The sequence below is a fragment of the Excalfactoria chinensis genome, chromosome 6, assembly GCF_039878825.1.
Source record: "Excalfactoria chinensis isolate bCotChi1 chromosome 6, bCotChi1.hap2, whole genome shotgun sequence".
NCBI lineage: Eukaryota > Metazoa > Chordata > Aves > Galliformes > Phasianidae > Excalfactoria > Excalfactoria chinensis.
The window spans coordinates 19,229,546-19,242,832 of NC_092830.1; the positions used below are offsets into that span (position 1 = coordinate 19,229,546).

Below are 13,287 nucleotides of genomic sequence, written 5' to 3' on the forward strand. Positions count from 1 at the left end.
GGGTGCAAAGGGAAGGAGCGGACTGAGCATCCAGCTGTAGTAATCTCAAACTGTACAGGTGCCCTTGCTGAAATCACAGGGTAGCAGCATGTGCTGTCAATGGCTGCAAGCCTTGAAATCAGTCTTCCTTTGTCTTTATTTTGAGCTTCTGCAAGGATGGCTGCTCTGCAAATCAACACTTTATTTCCAACATGAAGTACGAGAGGGAGCTCTTTTTGCTGTGGTTACACTAATGCAGTATAGAACCTTCCACACCTGTAGCACCTAACCAGGTTTTGGGGAATATCTGCAGCCCTCAGGAAAACTTGTGTCCTTCCCAGCTACACTTCCTCTCCCACTGCTGTCACCCAATGCAAGTAGCTCTGCCACATTAGCTTGTCCCCAGTGAATGAATGCTCTGAGATAAAGCAGTCAAGAGGCTGGACAAGGTGATGTAGTTTTTTTGCAATCAGAGGCAGGCAGTGGGTGGATTTCTCATCTGTACAACCATGCTGGGAAAAAGACAATGGGAGTAAGGAAAAGGATAAAATGAAAGAAACTGAAGATTATCCTACAGCTTGGTTTTGATCAACTTTTTTTTCTCTGCAAGATTAGTGCTTATTTCTGTCACTTGAACACTGATTATAGGGAAGTGCAGGCTTTCCTTAGGGTAGCTCAGTTTAGTTTTCTGTTGAATCTTACTCACACCTTGTTTTCCCTATATGTGGGGTAAAGAACACAGTGTTCCTCCCTGGGGCTTTGCTGTCCACTGGACTGGCAGAGCAGATGGAAAACGATTATCCTGCACTTTCATGCCAGTGTCCCAACAGGTGTCAGCTTTTCCAGGCAAGCCTGTGTAAGTAGATTCCTTCTGGGCTGGCTGATCAGTCATAGAGGTCTGGGATTCTTGCTCAGGAGCAAATGATCTGCTTCCTTGCTGGGCTTGGGGCACAAGCAAGGGACTGTAGCAAGGGTGAAAGCATGCCTCCTGCTGCTTCAGGGCTGCTGCAGGGAGTAGTGAACAGACCTACACACAGTGTTGATGCAAGACACAGACTAGAACTGGCATTGCAGGACCCAGGCCCCAGCTGCTCCTGTGGAGCACCTTAAGACTATGACTCCTGTTGGACACACACATCTGAACTAACAGTAATGGTTGCAGACCCCTAGAGGAACTGCTTGCTCCTAGGAATCCTCCATATGGTAGGAGGAAGGTCTGCATAATGCAGGGCTCCACCTTCAAGGTGATGAGTAAATGCTCCAAATTCCTAGGATCAAAGACACACTGTGTGCAAACACACTGTGGGATACAGCCAGGGACTCTTGTCCATCTGCTGGAGAAGTAGAAAGTCCCAGATTTGACCAGAAAACAGAAACCATCCTTTGAAGCAAAGGCAGTTCTCCCTCTGCACCCATAAAAATTTTATTGATAGTGTTTGCATGGAAAGAGGAAACTGACCTGGGTTTCTATCAGCAGTTCTTAAAGGTGCTTAACAGCAAAGGTTGGACAGAAAAGGCAGGGCAGGTGGTGTCAGTATGTCTTGTTTTTTGAGCACTAGAATGCCTATAGCCATATCACTGCCCATCTTTGCCCATCCAGCCTTTTGTGGTGCTCTGAGCTTGTCTTTCTGTCTCTTGCAGAGCTCCACCGCCACGAGAGCATCCAAGAGAAGAACGTGAAAGAAGCCAAAACCAAGTGCAGAACCATTGCATCCCTGCTGACAGACGCACCCAACCCCCACTCCAAGGGGGTGTTGATGTTCAAGAAGCGCAGGCAGAGGGCTAAGAAATATACGTTAGTGAGCTTTGGGAGTGTTGACGAAGACCGCTCCTACGAGGAGGAAGACGGAATTTTTCCAACTAGTGAGTCTGAATTTGATGAGGAAGGTTTCTCTGATGCCCGAAGCTTAACAAATCACTCAGACTGGGACAGCACTTATCTGGACATTGAGAAGTGCAAGTCAGACTCTGAACAGAAAGAAGAGAAGCAAAAAGGTTTGAGTGAAGCCTCGGGTAAAGGAGCACGGTTATTTGAGCAGCAGAGGGAACGGGCAGGGAAGTACACAGTGGAGAAAGTCCCTGCACAGAGGAGCCCCCAGCTCACTCCAGCTGCCGAGCCACAGCCGGGCATGGTGAATGGAGATATGCCTGTGCCACAGAAGACAGCCAGTGTGCCCCTCAGCATCCACCTGGAAGGTGTACAAGTGCCCAGCAAGATGCCAGCCACCACACCCACTCAGGTCCTGGCTCCTCCCAGCCCCACTGTCTTCCCGCATCCCCCAGGCACCCCTGACCCCTTCTCTTCAAGCACGAGTATGTTCAACAGATCTGCACGGCCCTTCACTCCTGGTTTTTCTGGCCAACGCCCAGCAACATCTTCAGTCATCTTCAGGCCATCTGCACCCAAAAAACCTAGTGACAGCCTTGGTGGGCAAAGCACAGTGGTCTCCCCTTTCTCATCTCTGGCTCCAGGAACACCTGCCAGTGCCTCAGCACCAATACACCGTGGTCCAGTGAGCTCCTCCACATCTCTGTATATTACTGCACCAGGCAGGCCAGCACCACCACTAGAATCACAGCCAAGAGCTGGAGGAAGCACTCCAGAGACTAAGCCCTCTGCCAGTCCTGCGCGGACATCCACTGCCTCTATAGTCCTGTCAACTCCCTCAAAGCCAGGAGGGGAGGTGGCCTCTGCAGCATCTCAGCCACGAGTCCCCGGAACAGCCTCTTCTTCCTTGTATATTAGCCCAGCTCCAGCACAGCACACGGTAAGCACCTCCCCGCTGCCAGTACAACTTTCTGCCAACTCAGCAGCGACACCACGACCTCCTTCTGAGCCCTTAACCTCCAGGGAGCAGAGGATTGCTGTACCAGCTCCCCGCACAGGCATCCTGCAGGAGGCTCGCCGGCGTGGCAACAAAAAACCCATGTTCAGTAAGGTTGAGGAAAAGAAGAATTCACCCAACCCAGAGCTCCTGTCTCTGGTGCAGAACCTGGATGAGAAGCCGAAAGGTGACCACCCTGGGGCAGGCTTTGAGTCTGGGCCCGAGGAGGATTTCCTCAGCCTGGGTGCCGAGGCCTGCAACTTCATGCAGTCCTCAGGCCGCAAGTTTAAGACCCCACCTCCAGTGGCTCCTAAGCCTCAGCAGGATGCTGGACTGGTAAATGGGGCCCATGACATGCCTCAGCTTAAAGGCAAGGGGGCACAGCTCTTCGCCAAACGCCAGAGCCGCATGGACAAGTTTGTGGTGGAGACAGCAACGAAGCCAGAGCCCAAGCCCAGGACCCCTTCACCTTCCCCTTCTCTGCCTTCATCCTGGAAATATTCATCCAATATCCGGGCTCCACCTCCGATAGCTTACAACCCAATGCATTCCCCTTTCTATCCTCTGGCCGCCAGCAAGTCTCAGGCTAGTAAGGCTGAGAGCAAAGTGAAAAAGGCACCTGGTCAGAAGTCAGGGAACAAGGCCATTGATTTCATGCACCATCAGCCCTATCAATTAAAGTCAGCCATGTTCTGTTTTGGGGATCCTCCAGGCTCCAGCACTCAGGAGTCTCCTGGTCAGCCAGGCCAGCAGGCCAGCTCGTCTTTCACTGCAGCCAAGCAGGTCCCTGTGAAAACAGCCAAGACACAGGAGATTCGTCGCTTCTCCACCCCTGCTCCCATGCCTGCTTCGAGCAGCTTGGCACCCACTGTGCTTGTGCCCCGCTCAGCCACCACATTGGATGAGCCGGTGTGGAGAACAGAAATGGCTTCTTCTGCCCCTGCTACACCAGCACCCTTCCAGATGGAGCTCAGCCAGTCCCCTAAGCCATATCAGAGTTCCCCAGAGTTTGGTCAGGCAAGCCTGGGACCCTCCCCAAACCCAGCTTCAGCCTCTCGGTTTCAGGTGGCCAGACCCAAATTCTCAGCAGCCAGAACAGGAATGCAGGCCAATGTGTGGAGGCCAAGCTTTGGCCACCACTGAGGCAGGCATAATTCCCATCCCATCCATGGCCCTGCAGAGGTAGTGCTCGTTTTGTCTTTCTTGTCAGCTCAGTACACTGGGGTGGTGTGACACAATATGAAGAAAAGAGAAAAAAAATTACTCCCCTTCTGCACCACCCTCTCCCCCCACCTCTCTCTGATCTTGGATAGGCAGCTTCATGGCAAAGTTTATGGCTGTGGCTACAGATGGAGGAAGAACGTGCAGAGACGGCATGCGTGGTATTCAAGGACTGGGAACTCACATACAGCAGCAAAGTCCACCTCTGGAGAGGTGAATTGTGTGTGTTGTCTCACATGAGGACGTGAAGCGGTTTTCCTCTGAGGGCTTTGGAGTCAGCTCTGAATGAAGGAGCCTTGAGGGGACAAAAGCCTTGCTGGAAGAAAGGATTCCAATGCAGAAGTCCCAGCTTTCCCATAAAACTGTTTTTTTTTTTTTTAAAGTCTGTTAGTCTGTACACTATGCCTGTAAGCCCACATGTACACACACGGAACAGCAGTAAGTGGGAAGCAAAAGAAGTGGGCTCTGCCCTGTACAGTTCTGCCTGATACCCCTCCTGAGAGACATGGGAAAGGAGGCAAGGGAGCAGAGCAGGAGTGTTTGCACACACACAAGGAAGCAGTGTGCACTGTGCAGGAGGATGACTCTGAGTGCCTGTTTCTCTAGTCACCAGGGCTGGAGTTGAAAGGGAGTCATTTGGCTGGCACTAAACACTGCTGTCAGGTCTGGGAGCAGTTTGCCAGTGGGGCCTTGGATGGACTTGCTAGGCTACCACAAGCTGAAGGAATCACAGAAGGAAGTGTTAAATTTTGGATATACCTAAATAGCAAAGCTAAGCTCAGGTTGTGGCTGGTAGGCACCAAGCAAGGCCTGAAGCACTAGTCCCACTGGAACAGGATACAGGTTCTGTAAGTATAAAGAAGGGTCGTGTAGGAAAACGTAAAGTTGCCTTTAAAAGGAGGCAGGATTAAAATGCATTTACCAATGAGCTTTTTGTTTAGTTTAGGACAGAAATATGGCTAGATTGGAAATGGTTCATTACATAAAACTTCCTGAAAACTCTGTTGAGCTGGAAAATATATCCTCGTGACAGATAGTCTCAGCAGGAGAATGGGAGACAGAGAAATGGAGTCACCAGTGAAATTTCATACTAAATGATTTAATTATCCATGAGATTATTTTATAAAACTGAGGTGCTTTGAGATTCCCAGAGGATCTGCATTCTTACACATGCATACAGAGCTCAATCTGCTGGCAGCGCAGGGGAAACAGGACTGGCTATTCTTTGAATGCCCCATGCTAAATCAATAGCATATAAGAAGAATGCATTCCCTTTACTAAGGAAGAATTCAGAGTATCAGTAGGGTTTCTCTGCATGTGTGTGTGCATATCATGTGCTCTGGTCTATACACATCCCTGTCATTTGCTTTCCTGCCCTTTATCCCCCTTTTGTAGCAGTTCCACACACTGGGCTGGAGAATCTCACTAGCAACTCTAGTCCTGGACAAGTTTGAGAGGGAGAGAATGAAAAGAAAAAGCAATACACAATCCTACCAGGTCTCTGAATACTTCACAGTCTGGCTGGGCTTGCTTTGCAGACCTGTGTTTGCAGCATTCATTGTTGGGGGCCCTGGAATGTAGGAAAAGCATGCTGGAGAAGGGGGAGAACAGCAATTACATCTCTCTAGGCAAACTGTCAGCTGTGGGAGAGGATGGAGAGAAAACCTTTGGGAATGTCCTGCGTTAATAAGAAAAGGGATGCTACTGGTTGTATGACATGGGATCAGCCAACCTCAAATGATGAGGTGATGCTGTTCCTTCCTGGAAAGCCCCAGAAGGGAGGTCTTAGCACATATCTTCATTGCAGAGTTAACTCAGACCACCAGAATCCACTTCACTGTAGTGAGGGAGAGCAGCCATGCTACAAAACCTGACTTGCACTGTTACTTTCTCACCCATCCTGCACTGCCGTCATGTCAGGAAAAAATCCCAGGTGCTTAGCAAGCTAAATTTCTGTGATTCTTCCCAAAGAAAGTCTTCTATTTTTCTAGGAAAACCATGGAGAAGAACTAAAGGGCTGGTAGTGTTGCAAAAGCTTTGTCTGTAATCTTTTTGTGGAGCACTGGCTGGCTGTCACTGGCTGATGGTTTTAGCCACTAGCCTTAGACAGACCAGCTTGCCCAGGCGGAAAGTATCACTGAACTCAGGTGTAGAGAGGGGTTACGTGGACCAGAGAAAAGGTGCTCAGGATAATTCTGCAGTGAAGAAATAATCTCAGAAATTCTGAATCTTACTCTAGAGTTCCTGTCTCTCAAGGACCTAAAGATCAAGAGTTGTCAGGGCCTGAGCATCTAAGGAATTTCATTTTGCCACTGGAAAAAAAAGAAGAAAAAAAAAGAAGAAAAAAGAGAAAGAGAGAAGTCTGGCTTTAGCATGTTTGTGAGACTGCACCTGGCCTGTGTGTAGGTGGCGCTTCTCCAGATTTCTGGCATACACTGATGTAAGGGAGTGAGTGATGGCCAAACACTGTGGACTGTTACATGACAGGATCTGAGTGGAATAACTGGATTTGGCCCATCACTTCTGTTAAGTAATGGACAGAAGATGGAAAATATTTAGGCCTGATTGGAGAACTGATATTAAACATCAGAGAAAGGAAAAGAATCAGGAGGCTGGGGATCCTGCATTTCACCTCTACCATTCTGGGTTCAAAGCCAAGTTTGGTAGGAAAGCTACCTATCCTATGCTGAGGACAGAGCAGGATCTGCAGAAGCAGAAGGTGCTGCAGATGAGGCTATAGTGCTTGTGGAGTATCCCGAACAAGGCCTGTGGCTGCAAGTAACGTGAGGTGAGAACGAATACTGAGATGCATCTGCTAAGTTATAGGGAAGAAACCTGCACAACTGCTGGCTTCAAGCAGCTCCGCTAGCATCTGTTCATGAAACTAATGTGGCTGCCTGTTAGGTCACAGCTGAACCATATACAATTGTCTTGAACCTCTTCAAATTTATAATTCCACAGCTGTTGAACAAGCACAGATGTAAACAGTTGTTGGACAAGTTTTAGCTCCCACCTGCTAATTTATGAGCTGCAATGGTAGGCCATACCCCAGTATCCCCTAGTTAAGCATCTGAAGACATCTATGTGTGTTCTGATTTAAAACTGCTTATCATCCCTCCACTCTAGCATGCTGCTATGGCAATTATGAGGATTTATCTTGGCTTCAAAAGTGTCAGTCTCTTCCTTCTGAGTGTATGGGAACACTTGCCAGGGATAACCTCAAGTTCTTGCAGCAGCTGAGAAGAACTATCTCAGAAGAGACTGATGTGATGAGGAGTCACTTATCACCAGACACAAGCACAGTGCCACCCAGGATTGTTCCTCTGATTGTATTTGCTCCCTTCCTGCTATAATATCCGGCACACCCTATCAGGCCCTCTTTGTAGGGGATACTCATCAGTGCTCTGAAAATGGGAGTTCCACAGCAGTGCACTGTCTGGTGGCAGATGTGACCCCAAAAGATGAATAGATTTGGTGTCTCTGTTTTTGGAAGTACATTTTCCTTTTCTGTTTTGTCTTTTTTTTTTTTTTTTTTTTTTTTTTTTTTTTTTTTTTTTTGCAATTTATAGTCACTTTCTATTTGTTTGTGCAGAAGAATAAACTTGTGATATGCACTTTACGTGTGGCATTTTGTCACCTTCTTTGCTTGGCACCCAGAAGGAAGGGCTGTGTACCTCACATGCAGTTTAACACGACCACAAACTTCTAAGGCCAAGAGAACATAAGGAGTCCAAAAAATTATGGGAAGTCTCAACAACAAAAACAACTGGGCTTAAGTTGGTCTTTAAGCTTCCACATATTAAAAAAGTTCCATGCAAGAAAAAAGTTAAATGAGATGTAAACTTTGATACCACATGTTATAAAAGACTCACTTACTAGTAAGACAAAGAAGAAATTTCCTTATGGTTGGTGTCACAGCCTGATACTAAAATCAGCTCTGCCTGTACCTGTTAACTCTCAGTACAGACTTTCATAATCCTACTCTGCTCTAGCCTAGTGACCTACGTCTACAACAGAAAAAAATCCAGATAGGAATTCACAGAGGTGCCAGCTGTGATCCTTTTCCAAATACCTCTTCTTGTCTCAGTTATAGAACAGAGAGGAGGAGTCAGTGTGAAATCTGGCCCTGTAAACTCCTGTTGTCCTAAGCAGTGGGGCTATTAACAATCCCATCCTAGCAAAAGGTCAGTCCAAATCTTAACACTGCAAGGATGGAGCACAGCACCTGGCACAACCTAAAATGTATGTAGTCATCTTTCCCATACTCAGCCTGAATTCCTCTACTATCCTCTGCTTGTAAATCTTGTATTAACAAGTTTGTCAGCTCCAGAAAGTCCAAATACAAATCCACCTTGTACAACCACTCAACTTATTAACTGAAAGATCAGAATATCCAATCAGTCAGGAAGCCAAGCATAACCCACTAAGGATAGACTCTAGCTCTAACGCTAACCCAATTCATGTTAAAGTCTATTCAATTTCTGGGTCCTGAGAGTTTCATTGTCCTCAGTTTTGGACAAGTGTTAGCAGACCTTCTTTCCTAGATGTATGTCACTCACAAGTAGCAATTCCTGAGCCCTGCAGGGGATGCTGGGGTCAACTGTAGGATCAGACTGCAGGCTCTCTGGTATAGGTATCATTTTATGGATGTTTCCCAGATTAATTGCTTGCACAGCACTCTGGAGGTGGATCTTGCAACCATCCAGCATATTTCTGATTGATACATGGACAGGAAATGCACAAATGAGTAAAAAAATCTGCTGATGCCAAACTGAGCTTCAAGTCCAAACAGAAACTCAGTTCCCAAAGAAATAAGTGTACAGATGCACAGGCTACAGATTAGGACTGCATCTTGTTTTGCTTAATAAAGCTGACATAGTAGGATTATGAGCTATTCCAGATGGTTTAACACATTGCAGGACAGTTGCTGTGTTCAGGGCTCTGATTAAATTCCCTGTTAACCTCTATAACCTTCTCAAGTGAGAGTCATTTCTTCTCACAGCAGGTCATGTCAGAAGGAGCCAGAAAAACAGTCTTTCAAATGTGGTAAGGGAGTTTACCGACCCAAAGCAAAGACAAAGGATTATTGAAGGGCTACACAGAAGGCTAGGGATGAACGTGGACTTCAGTGTGCTACTCAGTATTTTAAAACAAGAAGGTACTGAGGTGCTTAGTGGGTATACCCACCTCCAAGTAATCATTCTAGTTGGTAGGAGAAGTGTCCAGCAAAGTTCATGCCAGACACGTATGCAGAGTATATGAAGAGTAAGGATATTTGCTGGCAGTACAGACCTATAGCTTCAACGGCCACTAGATGTTGCCACTGTTCTTCTCCAAATTATCCGGAGTTTTGGCATTCACCTGATGTGGTGTTAAATCTGGAGGGTGTAAAATCTTAGGAAATCCTTCCCTCCTAATCTGTCCTGTTTTGGCACTTGCGTACGACGGTTCTTAGTACCACACGCCTGAGGAGAAGACCAGCCTCATACCAGGGAGTTTTGGCAGTGGGAGGCCTGATACAGCACGGAGGGCATTCCTGGGTTGCAGCACGTGGAGCATGCAGACAAACAGGCTGCCCAGTAAGGAACACCCCACAGCTACACCAGCTATTCCAACGCCCACTCTAGCATTGTGATCAAATCCTACATATTTCTGTCCCAGCCCTAAATCTCATCATGCATTTAGCCCACGTAGTGGCAGGAGAGAGCCTGGTGTTAACTAGTTCTCCTTTTGCGTTGCTACAACAAAATACTGACAAGCAACGTCTGCATAATATTGGAAGAGATTAAGCACATAATACATATTTTAAACTACCAAATAAAAAACATAAAAAGGCTTATTTCAAAACAAAAAAACTTCCTCCCCAAAGCCCAAAATGAATGTTTTGCAACTTCTTCTAGAACAGATCAAATTACACTGAAACCTGCTGCTTATGAGTATTTTCAGTGTATACTAGTCAGGGACAACAGGGAGTGAAAAGAGCAAGACCACTCTGTATCCCTGGAAAATTAAAACAGTAGAGGTTATTTGTCAGACAGACTCTGCTTGCCAGGTTTTCACGTAGTCAAAACCTGCTCAGGAGACAGACCTGCTGAGGATTTCTGTCTTGGTTCCTACTTATGCTCATCTAGCACTACCTAATGAGACAAATCTCATCTGCTGCTCTTGAAACGATTTCACAGACATCAACAATTAAAAGTTAGATCGGTTGAAATTAGGCACACGGGAACTCAGCACACAAAAATAAATGTTGAGTATGCTGGTCAGAGAAAGCAATGCTTTCTGCAGGCTGTTCCTGAGGCCACTTAAGTAAAAGGTATATTTGGAAAGAGGGAGGTGGCCACAGGGACGTACGGGCAGTACCTTGTATGATTAAAAACTCCTCTCTGAAATGCTGAAGTGTCCTGGAGGCAAGAAATGTACTATCCTCGCTGACCTACATGGAAACTCCATACTCAAGCAAGGACTGAATTTAGCTCCCAGATCTCACCACAGTACAGAAAGGGAAAAAACAAAAAACAACAACACAAAGAAACAAACAAAAACACAAATGAAAAGCAAACAAAAAGAGAAACAAAAAACACCCATGCAACTCATCAAGCAAGTCTTCTAATGATTTAAAACTTTGAGCCTAGAGTAGAGTCCTACGCTATTTAATATCTACATTGTTTTCATCCTATTACTGAAAACAGAGATATCAGACTGGAATAATATCACCAGTGGAAAAATCCACTCAGCTGCTGGACCTGGCATCATGGCGGACCACAAATACAGACTCTGCTGAGCCTACCAAAGATGCTTCTGTCTACTGAACTACATATTTCTGTTTCCCAAGGAAAATGCATAGAGAGAAGGAAGGAGCAGGATTTAGTTCTCAGCCTGGCAACTGAAAATGGAGACATATCATTTTATCTGAAGACAGAGTAGGAGGTGAGAATCTCAGTTAAAGTTGTGCCTTGGTGGTTAAGTGTCAGACACAAGACTTCTTTATCCAAATCACCCTACAGCTCCTGGTGCCATACTAATGGATAAATCCTCTCTTACATTCTGTATGCGTTCAAGGCTCTGGCTCTGTTCAGTATGCTCTAGCTGCTTTCTTAGGTCCCACATCTCACTGTATTTGCCTTGCCCCTAACATCGTTTGTCTCTTGCATTCTGGGATGGGGATAGAGGAATTTGGTCTCCTGGATGTATAATTTGTGCACATGGAAGTATTGGAGATGACTGGAAAAATAATGCAGTAGCTATAAAATGTGCTGAAAACAGTTGCTGAAAGCAAGTAAAGATGAGGCTGAGTTAACATCGTCCCAGTAGTCTCAAGAAGGTGCCATATGGTGATAGCTGCATTTCTCAGCTTTGTGCCACATAGTATAAATCACATTCATTGGTTGGTTATCAAAAACAAATAGGCCCCCAAGGGTCATTCTAGTGTATCTGCTCGTTTCAGTGATGAAAGCAACACTTGTTTGAAGAAGTGGGAAGCTAATAGAAAAGTGCTACTCTGGATGTGAATGGAAAAGAATAAGTGCTGTGCTACAGGCACAATGTGAGGTACACACATGGGTGATGTGGATACGAGTGAGGGGAAAAAGGGAAAATTGAGGCTAGGAGATTGCCAGATGTACCCATAGGTCTCTACTTCCTCCTCACAGATAGAGGTTACAGCAATCTTAATGCTTTTTGCTTTTCAACATGCTGGTCACTTTGGGAAGTTTTATACTGATTTGGTGCACAGAGAAACAGCTGTACAAAGAAAAAGAGAAAGTGTCTGTATCCTGGCAATATCAATTTTGCTTGCAATTCAATTCTGCATGCTGAAGACTTTCTACTACAAACAACACTGTGTTGCTTTTCCCCCACTGGATTCTAGGTTTATTTAGAGGACAGCTTGATTCTGATCTGATGTGAAATGGAGGAGACAACATTTTCTGTAGGATTTCTGCTTTACATGAGATGTGAAAGGCATGTACACCTCTGAGTATCCTAGGAAGATGAGAGACATTCTCTCCATCCTAGAAGGAGAACCCAAATGAGTTTGGGGGAAGAGGTAGAGTCACCTCAGAAGGAGCAAGCAGGAGCTAAAGAAGAGGAGTAATTTCCATACACAGAGCTACACAACGTGCAGACAACCCTCCTTGTTTCTTCCATGAATCAGGAAATGAGTTTCCTTGCAATTTAATTCTTCTGCATTTCCCACACACATTGCCCTGTTACTTCCTAAGTCTCACTAAGGAGCTTTCTAGACTTTGCACTACTTCTCAGTTCATGCATATGACTATTTTACTTCCATGCTTTCCGACACATTATTTGAATGCCTGGCACTTTAGAAGTTATGTATGAGAGCCTACAGGAGGATGAGGGGAGGGGACAGAAGAAGGGTGTAAAGAAGAGTATGACCTCAGACTGTTTTTCTGAGCCCTTACTAAGAAGCAGGATGTTGAGAAACTATTACTAAAATGCAATAGGAGGAAGAGAAGAAGAGGAACAGCATACTGATTTGAACAGAAAAGAAGGAGTGAGGCATGTATGGAGTGCCTGGTCTTCCTGCATACTGAGGCAGGGACTGCACGAGGCCCAAGGAGCAACCTTTTCCTTTCCCCTCTCCTCAGGGCTTGTGGCAGTGCTATCTGAGACTCTGCACTCTGAGCTGTCAGTTATTAATAACCTCACGATGCCTGAGCAAACAGACTTCAAGAGTCAAATTCATAGCACTTTGCATCAGCACTTTGTGCTGGGCAGAGCTTGCCTGCACCCAGGAGGCACCCTGGGTGAGTGGGGCTGCTGGACAAGCCTCCCCAGCAGTATCCACAGACAGGCTGGGAGGAAGCGGCCCACTGCTGAGCTGTGGGGCAGGTGCACGAGCTGGTCTGAACGTGGCACTGCAAGGCTCAGGTGAGTTGACCTGGAAAGAAAAATAATTTAGAGTAAGGGCTGGAGAGGGTAACGACTAGTTTGGTTTGTAGCAAAAACAACCAAATAACTACTGCAAAGAGTCGTGCAGGAAAAGGCAGAGCAATTGTTCAAGGGAGAAAAGAGTAATTGTGGTCCTGAATTTATGTATGGGATAGCAGGGAAGATGGGGATGGAAGCTCCAGAAGCATCCCCTAATGGGGTAGTGGGAAGAGCAGTAGTCACAGTGCAGATCTGGGCCCTGCCAATACTGAAGATTGCTGTCATTTTCCCTATGCTAAACTCATTCCATGTAGTAGCTTTTCCACTCTTCAGTCCTGATGAATCAGTGGGGGACAACAGAAAGGGACAG

At 46.2% G+C, this 13,287-nt stretch overlaps 2 protein-coding genes across 4 annotated transcripts in view; one reads left to right on the top strand and one right to left on the bottom strand.

The window, feature by feature from the left end:
* SYNPO2L (synaptopodin 2 like) overlaps positions 1–3,947 on the top strand; it is a 30,566-nt gene extending 26,619 nt beyond the window's left edge. Inside the window, exon 4 of the mRNA XM_072340637.1 lies at positions 1,621–3,947. Within this exon, the coding sequence (XP_072196738.1) occupies positions 1,621–3,947 (2,327 nt within the window). The remainder of the gene's footprint in view (positions 1–1,620) is intronic.
* SEC24C (SEC24 homolog C, COPII coat complex component) overlaps positions 1–13,287 on the bottom strand; it is a 202,411-nt gene that overhangs the window by 62,398 nt on the left and 126,726 nt on the right. The window lies entirely within an intron of this gene.